This window comes from Centruroides sculpturatus, unplaced genomic scaffold, assembly GCF_000671375.1.
Source record: "Centruroides sculpturatus isolate CEXI.00-Female unplaced genomic scaffold, Cexi_2.0 scaffold5, whole genome shotgun sequence".
Classification (NCBI taxonomy): domain Eukaryota; kingdom Metazoa; phylum Arthropoda; class Arachnida; order Scorpiones; family Buthidae; genus Centruroides; species Centruroides sculpturatus.
In genome coordinates this window covers 1808299-1822671 of record NW_019384397.1, presented here as the reverse complement: position 1 = coordinate 1822671, position 14373 = coordinate 1808299, and the positions used below count along the sequence as shown (strand labels likewise).

The window sequence follows — 14373 nt, the reverse complement described above, 5'->3', positions numbered from 1 at the left end:
TTCTGTTTTTGGTATGCTCTTTCATCATCATTTTTCTATTTTTTGTTCCAACATATTGTTGGGTCGGATGAGTCAGATTCCTCCACTTCTTTCTATCATTCAACACATCGTGTTTCTCAATGTCTCTTCAATTTTAATCTAGTCTTTTAATGTTCTCCCTAACAACCTGATCTTTCCATCTCTTTCATCTTTGCTTCATCCCTGAGTCTCTTGTTAATAAATGTTGAATCAAACAACTTTCTTGATACTGTTTCTTTATTCATCCTTTTTAAAAAGATGCAGCCCATTTTAAATATCTTGGCAGTATTCTGACCAGAAATGGAATAATTGATAAAGAAATAACAAGAAAAACTGAAAGTCGAGGATTTTATAACAGTGTTTATGGACTGTTGTGGACCAAAGACATTCTTCTCAAATGCAAAAGACTCTTATAAAAGACTTACTGTATTCTTATTCTTACTTATGCCTGAGAAATTTGGACATTCACTGACAAAGATAATAGTAGTATATAGTCCATGAAAATAAAATATTTGAAGAGTATAGTAAGAGAAATAAAATGATTAGAGATCTGGATGAGTAAACATAAACACCAGAATTACTCAGTCTAAACCAGGGGTCACCAAACTTTTTTAACCATCGACCCAACAACTTTCCAATACCTCACATTGACCCCCACTGTAAAGTTTTATTACAAGTGCAAGTGTATGAACAAAAAAGAAAAACTTTGTGATTTGCATATGAGCGGAAAAAAAAAACAACTTCATGATTTTTAGTTTCAATTTTTCCATCTACCCCCAATCGACCCCCTAGCCACATTGAACCCCCAATAATGTTACATTGACCCCTGGGGGACAATATCGACCACTTTGGCGACCCATGGTCTAGACTGAAATGGTATAAAATGAACATTTAATTTTATGTTTTATAAAATTATTTTGTTATCAACTTTCCTCATGGCTAAATACCATTATTTCCTCTTTTACACATTAATTTTTAGTTTATAATTTTCGGATATTGATGACTATTTATTCAATTTCACTTGGAGTTATAGTCTGGGAAAAAACATAGTCACATCATTATCTGCAAACATTATGGTTCTCTATACTCACCTAACTCTTCTAGGGTACAATCCATTTCCACTTTAAAGATTAAAAGAGATAGGATGCTTTCTTGGGATATTCCATTACTGATTTTAAACTGTTCTTATTTACTACATTTGGTTCTTATACAGCTTTCACACTTTTTATAAATGCCTTTGACTATTTCAATTTCTGGTATTTTAATTTTTAATTTCCCCAGACTCTCAGACTTTTTTGTTTACACTATTGAAGACCTTTCTTAAATATAGGAATAAAAGAGAAAGATTTTTATCCAAATTCTCAGCACCTTTTGAATAGTTCATTTAATAAGATTAGATCTATTGTTGTGACCACAGGGTTGGCACCTCTTTAATGCCTCGTCAGGATGACACCACTGTGTCTTGCGGACAGATACAGAACATTACAGAACACACCTTAATGATTTTTTAATTATTAAGGTGTGCTATGTAATGATTAAAAAAACAAATTTTATTTATATATGTATAGAAAGGTTTTATATATGTATATTAATATTGTAATTCATATGTATTGTGTAATTTTAGTTGGCTGAGGAGAGGCCTACATAAGCCTGAAACGTGTACAAAAAACAGCTACATGTATCAACTAAAAATTGAATAAGATGAAGATTGCCATGTGTTCGTGTACTTACATTATATGGTGTTCAAAAAGACAAAAATAATCACTGACACGGTTTCAAAAATGTAAAAGAAATTAAATCTTTAGGTGTTATTCTTGACAAGAGACTTAACTTCACACCTCACATCAAATACATCTTGGACAAAGCTAAAAAGATGGCCAACACCCTCATTAGTATTGCTAGGAACACATGGAGCCTTAGCCCTAATGCTACTAAGCTTATTTACAGGGGTGCATTTCAGCCAGCACTCCTCCATGCCATACAGGTCTGGGGCCACGTGTCCACCAAAGTCCATAACCGTAAAAAAAACTGTTATCTGTTCAAAGGATTGCAGCTCTCTGCATTTGTAAGGCTTATAGGACTGCACCCACTAGTGCCGTTTTGGTAATGTCATGATTGACCCATATCGACTTAGAAATTAAATGCATTATTTAACAGGAAAATCTCATCACCTTACCCTGGCAAGATTATAACGACTATGATGTTGACAAAATGATTAGAGTAGGTAAGATTCCCCCCCCCCAGTTTGACTTTGATCAATGATATAAAAGAATTCAGCATAGACAAAAATACCCTCCCAAATTACAATTACCACCCCTCCCATCAGCTTGCCCCTGATGTTTACTTCGAAGATCCAGTGATCATCCCATGTTTAGGATTTACACTGATGGTTCCAAGATGGGTGATGATGTGGGTACCGCTTTTATAGTTTACTCCGACTTAGGCCGCATGCTTCACAATGCTTGCTTCTGTCTAGGTACATACTGCTCAATAGCACAAGCAGAAACTTTAGCTATTTATATGAGCTCAACTCACATTAGGCATAGGAAAGACAAAAGACACTACTTACACTATCGCATTTATTCTGACAGTAGGATAGTGTTGCCGAGTAATAAATAACTGAAACCAGGGAATCGCTTGGCGTTGATAAATAAGTTTAATTTTCACTAATCAAAAAAAAAAAACTAAAATTCCGAAGAAACAATCATTTGCGCTTAGGAACTATGAATTTACAAAATTAATTGGGACCGATCATAACAAATTACAACGGATGGGTTCCCAAGTAATGACAAACAAAGAACCTAGTCTATCTTAGGTCTAACTTAACTAATTTCTACAATTAACTGGGTCCAAAGTTAAGGGAAGATATTAAGAATCATAGGATTATAAAAGTTTCTAGAGAAAGAAATGGTTCAAAGGGGTGACTGGCTATAAAAAAAAAAAACCTCAGATCGTTCTGTCGTAACTTCCTTCTGTACTCGTTGACACGTACATCTCCTTTCANTTGTTAAAAAAAGCATACACCAAAAGTTGTAACAATTTTGTGATCTCTTGTAATAATTAAGTAAAGAAAATTATATAAATAAATAAAAGTTGATTATACTAAAGAAGGATTCCATTTAGCATTTATGCACTTTTGAACTGTCACATTGTTAAACTTGCTCTCTAAAGGCAAATTTTGCTTGGGGGCTGCGCAGCCCCCATGATACCAGTTATGATTGTAAAATTTACGAAACCAGTTAAGGGTTAATACCATACTCTTTTGTCCTTTTTCTAACTAGCAATGATATAATTTTATATAATTTTTCTTCAGAAATAAAAGAGAATTTTATATGCAGAAGTAAATAATTAAAGCCATATCCGACAACTTAAAGAATAAGAAAATTTAAAACATTAACTTGAAAAACACGTAACATTAATGTGCATGCACCTTAATATATATATATAGAATTTATGTACGCCATTCAGAGGGATCCTACCTTTCTCTGATGAAGAGGGATTATGTATCGCGAATTTATCATTATGTATCGCGAATTTATGTATCGCCATTCAGAGGGATCCTACCTTTCTCTTTCTTACGTTTCAAACAACTAGTGTGTTTACCTTACATGGTAAACACACTAGTTGTTTGGAACGTAACATGACAACCTTAAGAATAAGAAAACTTAAAACATTAATTTGATTCTGACTGCATGTCTGGCATTGAATTTGGATACAGCATTTGAATGTATAGTAGAACTCCAATTATCTGAAGTAATGATGCTGCCTCAGATAACTGAAAACTTAGATGGAAGTATATTGTAGCGTAGAGCCTGACACCTTTATGTGTATTGTCATTTGGAGAAAAGAAAGGATTTTTTATGTTAAAGTTTGGAATGCTGTTTCAATCTGGAAAAAATCAGATGTATATTCTATTCCCTTGGAAAACTCAATGTCAGGGCTATACGCCCATTATATAGGTGCAACCACCAGAATGTGGCCAACCGCGTATCTGAGCACCAGCATTATGTCGCTGTGGAGAATTGTGATACCAAACTGTCCAAGTTGATTGTGCAGCACCACCACACCCCGCTTTGGAATCGAGTAGAAATACTCAGGTGCTGTGAGGAAGGGGGAATGGTATACTGTACATTTGGGAGGCCCTCTTCACCACACTGTTGTCTCCTTGCAACTTTCCATTCTCAAATTGACCGGAATTTGGATTAGTTTATACAAACTGTTAAAACATCTACATTAGCTCTGTAATTCACCCTCACCTTCTCTATGAATTAAAATGCATGTGTGTCGATGTTATACATTTTTCAAGTTAATGTTTTAAATTTTCTTATTCTTAAAGTTGTTATGTTATGTTCCAAATGGCTAATGCCATTATTGTTTCAATTTTAAAAATCTGTTCAAAATCTGTTCAGTTTATTACTGGCAGAGGACAACATGCATTACTATGTCAATAGCACTTGCAGGAAAATAAAACATTCCTTAATATCTTTTGTGTGAATTTTTCACTTGAGTTAGAATATGCTACTTATTCATATTGTAAAAGAAAGTTTAAAATGATAACAGAAACAAATAATTTTGTAATACATGTTAACTTTTTATCATATAACTTTAAAGTAAGACAAATCATTCACATTAAAAATGTAATTACAATAATATGCATTTTTTATTCTTAAAACTGTTGTATAATAAATGATGTAAAATTTCACTAATGTATAAAATGAAGCTTAAAAGTAATACCATATAAATCTTTTATGTTTGTAATTTTAAATCAGAAATGGCTTTGGCCATCCATTTCATCCAAGTTTTCAGTTATCCGAGGCAGCATCATTACTTCAGATAATTGGGGTTCTGCGGTACTGTACATTCAAATGCTGTATCCAAATTCAATGCCAGACTTGCATGTCTGGCATTGAATGCAGTATACTGCATATAAAATGAGGTTTTTATTCATTTATCACAGCTTCAAATTCCTAGATCGTCCTATATGCCTGAGCAAAAGATTCTTTGCGTTTTTGCAAATAATTTTTGTGAACCGTGTATTTCCATTTTTTTACCAGATGCTTACCCTCTTGTATTTAAAAATATAAGTATTTTATCTGGGTCATTTGAATTGTTCTTGTATGTTGTCAGAAGTAATGATGAATAAATCAGAATTGTCAGAAGTAATGATGAATAAATTAGGAAAAGCTTTGCTTTTCCTAATTTATTCATCATTACTTCTGACAATATACAAGAGGAATAAATGAGGGAGGAATAAATTCTGACAATATACAAGAGTATACATGAGGGAGGAATAAATTAGGAAAAGCTTTGCTTTTCCCCCTTTATTCCTTTGCATTAAACAGAAGTAAAAAAGAATAAATTAGGAAAAGCTTTGCTTTTCCTAATTTATTCATTTTTACTTCTGTTTAATGCAAAGCTTTTGAATTGAATTCCAGATTGAAATTCCAAAATCACATTGAGCCTGATATAAGTTTTAATCCATTCCCACATGAAAACAGTGATATACAAGATCATTATTAAGAAATCAGAATTCGGAGAAACTCATAAGTGTAATCAATGGAGAGTAGATTAGACTGTTAAGAAATAGCAAAAAAAGTTTCCCACTTGTCCAGCTTTACATGAACAAATTATGTTGTTGATTTACAAGATTTTTCCTTAAAGTTTAAAATGCCAGTAATTTTTGCAGGACAATGTGTGCATTTACATTCATTTGATATTTTATTTGTGATTAAACAAAATAAAATTAGAATTGTATTAATAAATGTAATTTTCTTTATTTTGATCTTTAAAGTCACAGCTTGTCTTATATGCAAGTAAATATGGTAAATTAAAACTATAATAGATATGTGTATAGATTGTTTCATGTTACTTGCTGGATGTTTTCACAATGCAAATTCAATTGATCAGAATTTATCTTAAATTATATTCTTCCAGCAATTTCTTTAATGTCTTGAAAAAATTACTTTAAAATTTAGATACTATTTTCTTTTATCAATGTTTAATTAAATTATATTTTTTTTATGTGTTATCAATTTTATAATATTTTATTCAGTTTCATTGAAAATCCCTATAAAAAATATTGTTTGGTGATNCTACGTTAATTAAGCCTATATATATATATATAAACTAAATAAAAATTTAATTTTTAAATTTATCAGCGAATTAATTATTGTAAATGATTGAAATGTACCTGTTTGAAGTGGTCCATTGAAATCTCCTAAACGATATCCTGTAGCTTTTGCTCCTTCTAGATAACCTTCTGTTATAGGCGAAGAAAATTCGTGAAATTGAATTGGCATATCTCCACCAATTCCATGATAGCCTGCAAATATTTCAAAAGATCATATTGTATTGTAAAACTAAAAAGACCAGAATTTTATAAGTAAATTTCATGAAAACGTGAAGCTTGCTTTAAAAAGGATATAATTTTTATCGGTTATATAAACGTCTTCAATGAAACAGTTTAGTTAAACTTAAATCATTATTTGTTCATATTCATCCATAGTAATTATTTTTTTTTACTTTGCATTAAATAATTTATTATTTCAGTTACCATTATCTACAATTTCAGGATTTAAATTATCTTCTTGTCTAAGAAAATAAGGAAAAACATTCTTCCAATCCCATCCTATCGCACCGTTGCGTGCCCATTCGTCGTAATCGTATTTATTTCCACGGGCATAAATATTAGTATTTACCATAGCAGTTCCACCCAGTAATCTACCTGCCCCTAATTCGATACTCTAAAAAAATATAACATTAAAACTGTATAATATACTTGAGAAATTAAATTTCAAGAAAAGTGTTAGAAATCTTACTCTTCCTTCCACTGCGTGTGCTATTCTTTCGCTTGGGAGAGAAGTGTAATTCCATGTATATTTCGTTCTAATTAGGCTTGAAGATGTTATTGGGAACTCGGTTACTAAAGGAGGACTTTCTCCTGCTTCTAATACAAGTACTTTAATTGAAGGATTCTCCGATAATCTTTTAAGTAAAACTGATCCAGCGGTGCCAGCGCCAACTACCGAAAATTAAATGAAATATTTTAATAATAAATAAATAAAATATATTATCTAGTTTAAATTTATGAATTTATAGATTCATAGAATTATTTTTGTTATTATTTTTTTATTGTATATTTCAGTATTATCGTGCTGTATATGAAAAAAAAATTGGTCATAATGACATTCTGTATGCATAGATGTTTGTGTGTGTGAGAAGGGGCGTGATTTTGTTCACCCTCTGTGAAGCTTAATGACTCCTGTATTTTTGTCGAAAATTTCTGAAATTTTGCATAGAGGTTTGTTTATTAGAGGATTGATGCTATTAAATTTTGGTAATTAAAGGTCGAAGGGGCGGGAAGATAAAAGTGATCGTGTGTCTCTAATATTCTTAATTATTATTTACTATAATATATTAGCGTTATTAACATTTACAACTTTTTATAAAATCTATTCCTACCCTCAAAATTAACCTTTTTGCCATTTGTTAATACTTGAAAATATAAAAAGTTTGTTTTAATAAAATATTATAACAGATGGCACCACCAAATGTGGCTGAGAAAGTTAAGCAACCCGTTGTTGGATTTTTAAAGTGGGCATTGATTTTTTAATAAACAAAAATAGTAAGAAAAATTTTTATTAAGGTAATTATTGTAAAAACAAATCGCTAGCATGTTTCCAAATTATAAAAAGTGTTTTAAAAATATAATTTCAATTTTATAAATTATGATTTTCAAAACTGAAATGTGTATATAGTTGTATTTAACCAGAGCAATAGAGAGCTTGTAGGGAGTAGAGCGAACTTCTTTTGCCATTTTTAAACAAATTAAATACGCAAAATATTTTTTATTAATAAAAACATTCTTAAAGCTCTTAGTTTCGTTAATAAAAGCAACATTAATTTACAGGGGTAGAAACCACTAAAGATCCCTAAGTTTTCTCCCTGCCAGAGAAAAATTGTCAAGCACTCCCTCTCGAAGACCCTGCATCTAACTTATCCTATCTTTTACATTTAACCTAATTAACTCACAAACCTAATTTATATTTGACCAAAGGCTGCCAAATTATTAGGCTATAGGGTAAAGTTGGGTAATGACACTCAGTGGGTAATCCTGCTCACTTAGGTATCTCAAAACAGAATGGAATTGTGAATGTGTGATTGATGTGGCCAGCTAGCAAATGTCATTGTAAGTTTATAGTTAAGTAGTGCTCCTTCTTTCATTTGTGTTGTTTTTGAGGTGAGCTCTTAGAAAATTTTGCAAATTTCAACTCAAGATAAGTACATCTTTATTTTAAATTCTTAGTTATAATCATTATGTGTATAAACTACATATATTTATCTTTCCATTCCTGCTTTTTGTTTGATTTATAATACTGTTAGGCAGAAAAAAAAAGCATCAGATTCAATACGGCGATGAAGGGTAATTACACTTATTTAAATCAAGTACAACTATAGTGCGTTTAGGTAATATTTCACATGTTTCTTGTATTTTATACAATACTGAATGGCAAAAATTGAGAAGACAATAAAAAACATTCACAAATTCTAATAGTTATTCCAGAAAATTGCAAACTAGAGGCATTAGAAAGTAAAAATCTGAGACAATCCAGACAGAAATGCAAAAAAAAAAATGGTCACACAAAGATGCAGAGGTGCAGAAAGTCCAAATAATTACAAATGTGACTATTTTCTACACAAATCTTCAAGTGAAATTAAGAGTACCAATGCCTAATCATTGAATAGTAACACCTGACGTAGTTGGATATTCATACTTGATGCATTGGAAATTGATTAGGTCATTTTAAAAATTTTTATTAAAGTAAATAGCATCAAGTTGTAAAGTACTGTACACTTTACATTTACACTTTATTAATATGTTTGCATAAATTTGTATATTGTTTTAGTTTTCACTAAATTGTATATTATTTTTAGAGGCACAACATTACCCTAATATGACTATTTTATTAATTAAATATTAAATTATTTGTTTAGAGGTAGACTTTTATGCTACCATCTCATACTAGATTTAATAATTATAATAAATTTTATTTAAATTGCATTTTCTGGAAGAAAAAATCTGCCTGAACTGAGACTAAGAGTTGCATGTTCAAGTCCCACTCTGAGCCAATTCTTTTCTTCCAGAAAATTCTAAATTGAATTAAATTAGTTATAATTATTAAATCTAGTATGAGATAGCAGAATAACTGCCTATCTCTAGACAAATTAATTTAGTATATAATTAATTACATAGCCATATTATAGCTCAATAATTTGGCAGTTGCTTGGCTGTAAAAATATTTTGCCATAGGAATTTAAAATATTTTATTTATTTCTAATTTCTCTGATGATATTAATCACATAAACTTCAAAATCATTCAGATAAATTAGATAAATTACTCATATGTTAAGAATATCTTATTATATTATATTTTATTATATTATATTTTACTGATATAAGAATACTGTAATCTCTAAATTGATATGAAAAGTCCCGTGCCAATGTCTTTGACAATTATGGTTAAATTTATAGTTGTTAAACAACTGAAAAACCGAACCTTTCCTTAAATAAACTTGCATAAATACTTATTTCTAATATTGCCATTGAACTGCTCATTAGGGTATCTAATTATACATCATTGTACTAACAAGTTTTATAATGTTGTATAAATGGTGTAGCCAGCCATTAACTCTAAACTTTATACTTTATATTTTTTTCAGGGGAAACCATCCATGTGTGTCCAGCAGGTTTCCTGAATTTGGAAGGTATTGGTTGGCTATTACAAATTTATCTCTGTCAGACTTTTTTTTCTTTGATGTTAGTACAATAATGTACTGTTATGTTTGCATGTTAAATCTTATAAAAAATATTGATGCAACTTATATAGTTTATGTATTTATAGACCACTTCGTGAAAATGATATATTGTCACCTGAGCAAGGTAGAAGTGTTGCCAAAGAAATTGGTGCTCCCTATTATGAAACAAGTGTTTTGACTCATTTTGGTGTTGGAGAAGTTTTTGAAAATGTTGTTAGAGCTGCTCTTCTTGCTCGAAGACAACAGCGATTTTGGATGACTAATCTGAAACATGTGCAACGTCCGCTAATTCAGGTCTCTCATTTTTTATAAATAATAGTGAAAAATTTATATTAACTAATTTCTTCTATTTTGATTTATGTTAAGTTTGATTATTGATTTAATGATAATAAAGTTAATCTAAATTATATATCTTGTTTTTAATTTATAAATTTTCATTAAAAGATTGAAATAATCAAACATTATATTTCTACTGTTTTTGTCATTTAATTTTATTCAATTATTATTAAATTTAATAATAAAAATAATAAAACAAGCCTATTAGGTGATACGATCTTAATGGCCAGCAATTCAAATGAATTGCTGGCCATTAAGATATTAATCATAAATTAAACTTTGCCAATATTTACAATAACACTTAATGAAATATTAAACACCTTCTATTGTTGAGAATTGTTTATTTAATAAAACACTAACGTTTTCAGCCTCATGGAATAGGCCATCCTCAGGTGTAAATGAGTTTGAATGTATTTTAAAACTGTAACGATGGAAATGTAACTGAGGATGGCCTATTCCATGAGGCTGAAAACATTAGTGTTTTATTAATTAAATAAACATTTCTCAGTGATAGAAGGTGTTTAATATTTCATTGTTTTAAAAATGCTGAGTTTGATATTCAGTTATTTACAATAACAACATTTACTTTAATACTATTGAGTATTGTTGAAATAAAATTTAATCATATTTTCTCTCTTGTCCTCTTCTATTTTTAATAGATTGGAAAAATTTCATATGATTAGGACAGAGTCTTCTTTTTCAATTATCTATACCTATATTTCTAAAGTTTCTTATTTTACTGTTTCTGTTCATTTTTTTTGTTGACCAAGTTGATTTGCTGTTTTAAAGTCAAACATTGTTAATCAATAAGTTAATAAATGTTACAAATCCACTCTACTCAACACCAGAATACAGTAATACCGCGACTTATGCTACCCCGACTTACGCGATTTTCAAATCTCGTCGATTTGTCTTTTGTTTGAGCACCACGCAACTCTCGATTACTCACTCCCCCCCACACTATTGTTCAGCTTACATCTTCGGACGTGTTGCGCGGAATCGACACATAGCTACAATTTATTTTGTGTTATTTATTTCTGTGTTTGTTATATCTACGGAGACTTGAGAGACTCTGTGTGGTGATTTCTTGTAACTGTGAACGAATCAAAAGATGAGATAAGATTAATGAAAACATTTATTAGCTTATATACAACCGACTTGGATTTTAAACAAATTGCGAAATTATACCCCGACTTACGTGGTTATCGCTCAGTCCCACCTATCGTGTAAGTTCATGGTATTACTGTACAGTTAATTACATACCTCAAAGCTTGTTACCAGTGTGAAATTAACATCAAAAAACAAAAAAAAAAAAAAAAAAGACTTCCACAAACATTTTCAAACCCTTAATGGTTCTTCTTTAGGCAGTGACAAATTTCCATTAGAATGCCAATAGATAAGAACATTATTTGAAATTAGAACACATGCTACCCGATGACATCTCATTTAGGCATGTACACTATAGATGGTAGCAATTGACAAGAATTTTTACAGCTCTTTGTCCATTAGCACTTGCCATGCTACGAACAGATTTAATTCCTCTTTGTGGTTGATACAGGTGTTACTGAGCTGGATTTGTAGATATAAATGGCTTCCACCACTTTAGATGTTCTGTGTACAGTGTGGTGAGGATGATTCTCGCCTGGTTAAAATTCAGCTCTATGTCAAGATCACTGGCATAAATGGCCAGAACAGTAGTTGTCCTGGAATGCTGTATGTCCGCGATGTGCTCTTTCATTCTAACCTCCTAAGGAGTGCTTCGTAGAGCCAATGTAAATGAGTTTTCTATTGCATCTGTGATCTTTAATTGGGATGCTGTAAACTCCGGGGAGTCTGTCCCAATTAGGAACAGCCTTTCTGTTACGCAGGATGTCAAATATGGTTGGACATCTTCTATACGTGATGCGAATGTAGCACTTCTTAGCTATCTCTGTATACAGTGACTTAAGGTAGGAGTTATAAGTGACTGGGATCCTTTCCTAGTCCTCAGGTTGAACTTCATCATGATAGTGGACTTGGAGTGCTTCTTTAAGTCACTATATACAGAGATAGCTAAGAAGTGCTACATTCACATCATGTATAGAAGATGTCCAACCATATTTTACATCCTACGTAACAGAAAGGCTGTTCCTAACTGGGACAGACTTTCCGGAGTTTACAGCATCCCAATTAAAGATCACAGATGCAATAGAGAACTCATTTGCATTGGCTCTACGAAGCACTCCTTAGAAGGTTAGAATGAAAGTGCACATCACGGACATACAGCATGCCAGGACCACCACTGTTCTGGCCATTTACGCCAGTGATCTTGACATAGAGCTGAATTTTAACCAGGCGAGAATAATTTTCATCACACCATACACGGAACATCTAAAGTGGTTGAAAGCCATTTATATCTACAAATTTAGCCTCAGCAACACCTGTATCAACCACAAAGGAATTAAATCTGTTCATAGCATGGCACGCACTACTGGACAAAGAGCTGTAAAAATTCTTGACAATTGCTACCATCTATAGTGTGCATGTCTAAATGAGATGTCGTCGGGTAACATGTGTTCTAATTTCAAATTATGCTCTTATCTATTGGCATTCTAATGGAAATTCATTGCGGCCTGAAGAAGAACCGTTAAGGGTTTGAAAATGTTTGTAGAAGTCTGTTTTTTTTTTTTTGTTTGTTTGTTTGTTTTTTGATGTTAATTTCACATCAGTCACAGGCTTTGAGGTACGTAATTAAAAAATGTTATTTGTATTATTAAAATATTCAAACATTTAAAATAAATGAAAACAATTTTTAATTATGATATTTATACTTTCACTGTTTTTATAAAATAATGGCAAAGGTTTTCAACGTATAATTTTGTGAATATGAATTATAACAAGATTGTTAAAATTTCAGTGTATAAAATATATTCATGAATTTTAATTACTTGTATCTTAAATAAAAACCACAACTGTAAACTGGAACGATATATATAGAATCTCAACCTAAATGTTAAATTTCCAGCAACACACTCAAACTACAGTGTATCGCAAACACACTTACATCCCCCTATTCATACCGGCCAACTCTGCTGACCCTTGGTCATATAAAACGTCTTTGTTTTGCGCACTTGTGGCTAGAGCCCACTCACATTGTATGTAGCTCTCGGATACTAATAATGAGCTAAAACAACTGAAACATATCACATCCAAGCATGGGTACAGCCACTCATTTATCAATAATATAATGTCCACATATCAGGCCAGGTCAGTCAACACCAATACTAATGTTTACAACACAGAAAAGAAACGGGTAGTCCTAAGTTACAAACCATCCCTCCATCACATATACAGGAGGATTGCCAAGGATTTAAACATACTCATAGTGTACAAAAGGAAACACACCATGTTCCATCTTTTGTCTAATGTTAAGGATCACACTGAGGATGCAAGAGCACCTGTAGTTTACAACACCCGACTACAGGATGATAGGTTCAACAGGACACTAATGTACATTGGTTCCACATACAGATCATTACAAACCTGGGTATGAGATCACAAGTACGATGTGGCAAAAGGAAACATCAATACGGCTCTGGCCTGGTATGCTATCGAACTGGGAATTTCCCCTTTATTGGACAAAGCTACCCTAATACACAGGGTATTTGACAGACAATACATAAGAGCATTAAAGGCTGCAGAAATCTATAGGGCTGATATAAGAGGAGCATGCATCAACACAGATTACATTCCAAATGCATGGAAGTATTATTTAGACTCTTAAAGGAATATATGTTGCTTAGTATACATTACAACTGTTGTTCAAACTGATTTAAAAAAATTTTTTTTTAAATTGCATGTAGAACATGGCTACATTCTATAAATAGAACAGTTATTTTCATTTGACTTTTCCTGATGAAGGCCGATTATTAAGGGGTGGCCGAAAATATTTGAATGTTGAATTTGAGTGTGTTGCTGGAAATTTGATGTTTAGGTGAGATTCTATTTTATCTTAAAAATAATTTTATAAAAATGAAACAAGCAATTATTTATTGTAACATCACAATGCCAGCAATTTTTTATCATAGTTTTAATTTATTTAAGTTATATGCTCTCCACCTTAAATTAGTAGTTTTGCCCCTATACATCATACTTCTCAGCTAGCAATAGAGTTTGCCAGTCATTTATCTAACTCCTTTCAGGGAAAATTTTTGAATTGAAGTA

At 31.5% G+C, this 14373-nt stretch overlaps 1 protein-coding gene across 10 annotated transcripts in view; it reads left to right on the top strand.

Annotated features, from left to right (window-relative positions):
- The window catches only part of LOC111618480 (rho-related BTB domain-containing protein 1-like), a 153950-nt gene that overhangs the window by 98219 nt on the left and 41358 nt on the right, over positions 1 to 14373 (top strand). For 9 of the 10 annotated variants that reach the window (XM_023360022.1, XM_023360028.1, XM_023360024.1 and 6 more), the window contains 2 exons: positions 9739 to 9783; positions 9921 to 10128. In XM_023360022.1, coding sequence (XP_023215790.1) covers positions 9739 to 9783; positions 9921 to 10128 — 253 coding nt within the window. The remainder of the gene's footprint in view (positions 1 to 9738; positions 9784 to 9920; positions 10129 to 14373) is intronic. The other variant, XM_023360031.1, reaches the window with a different exon arrangement.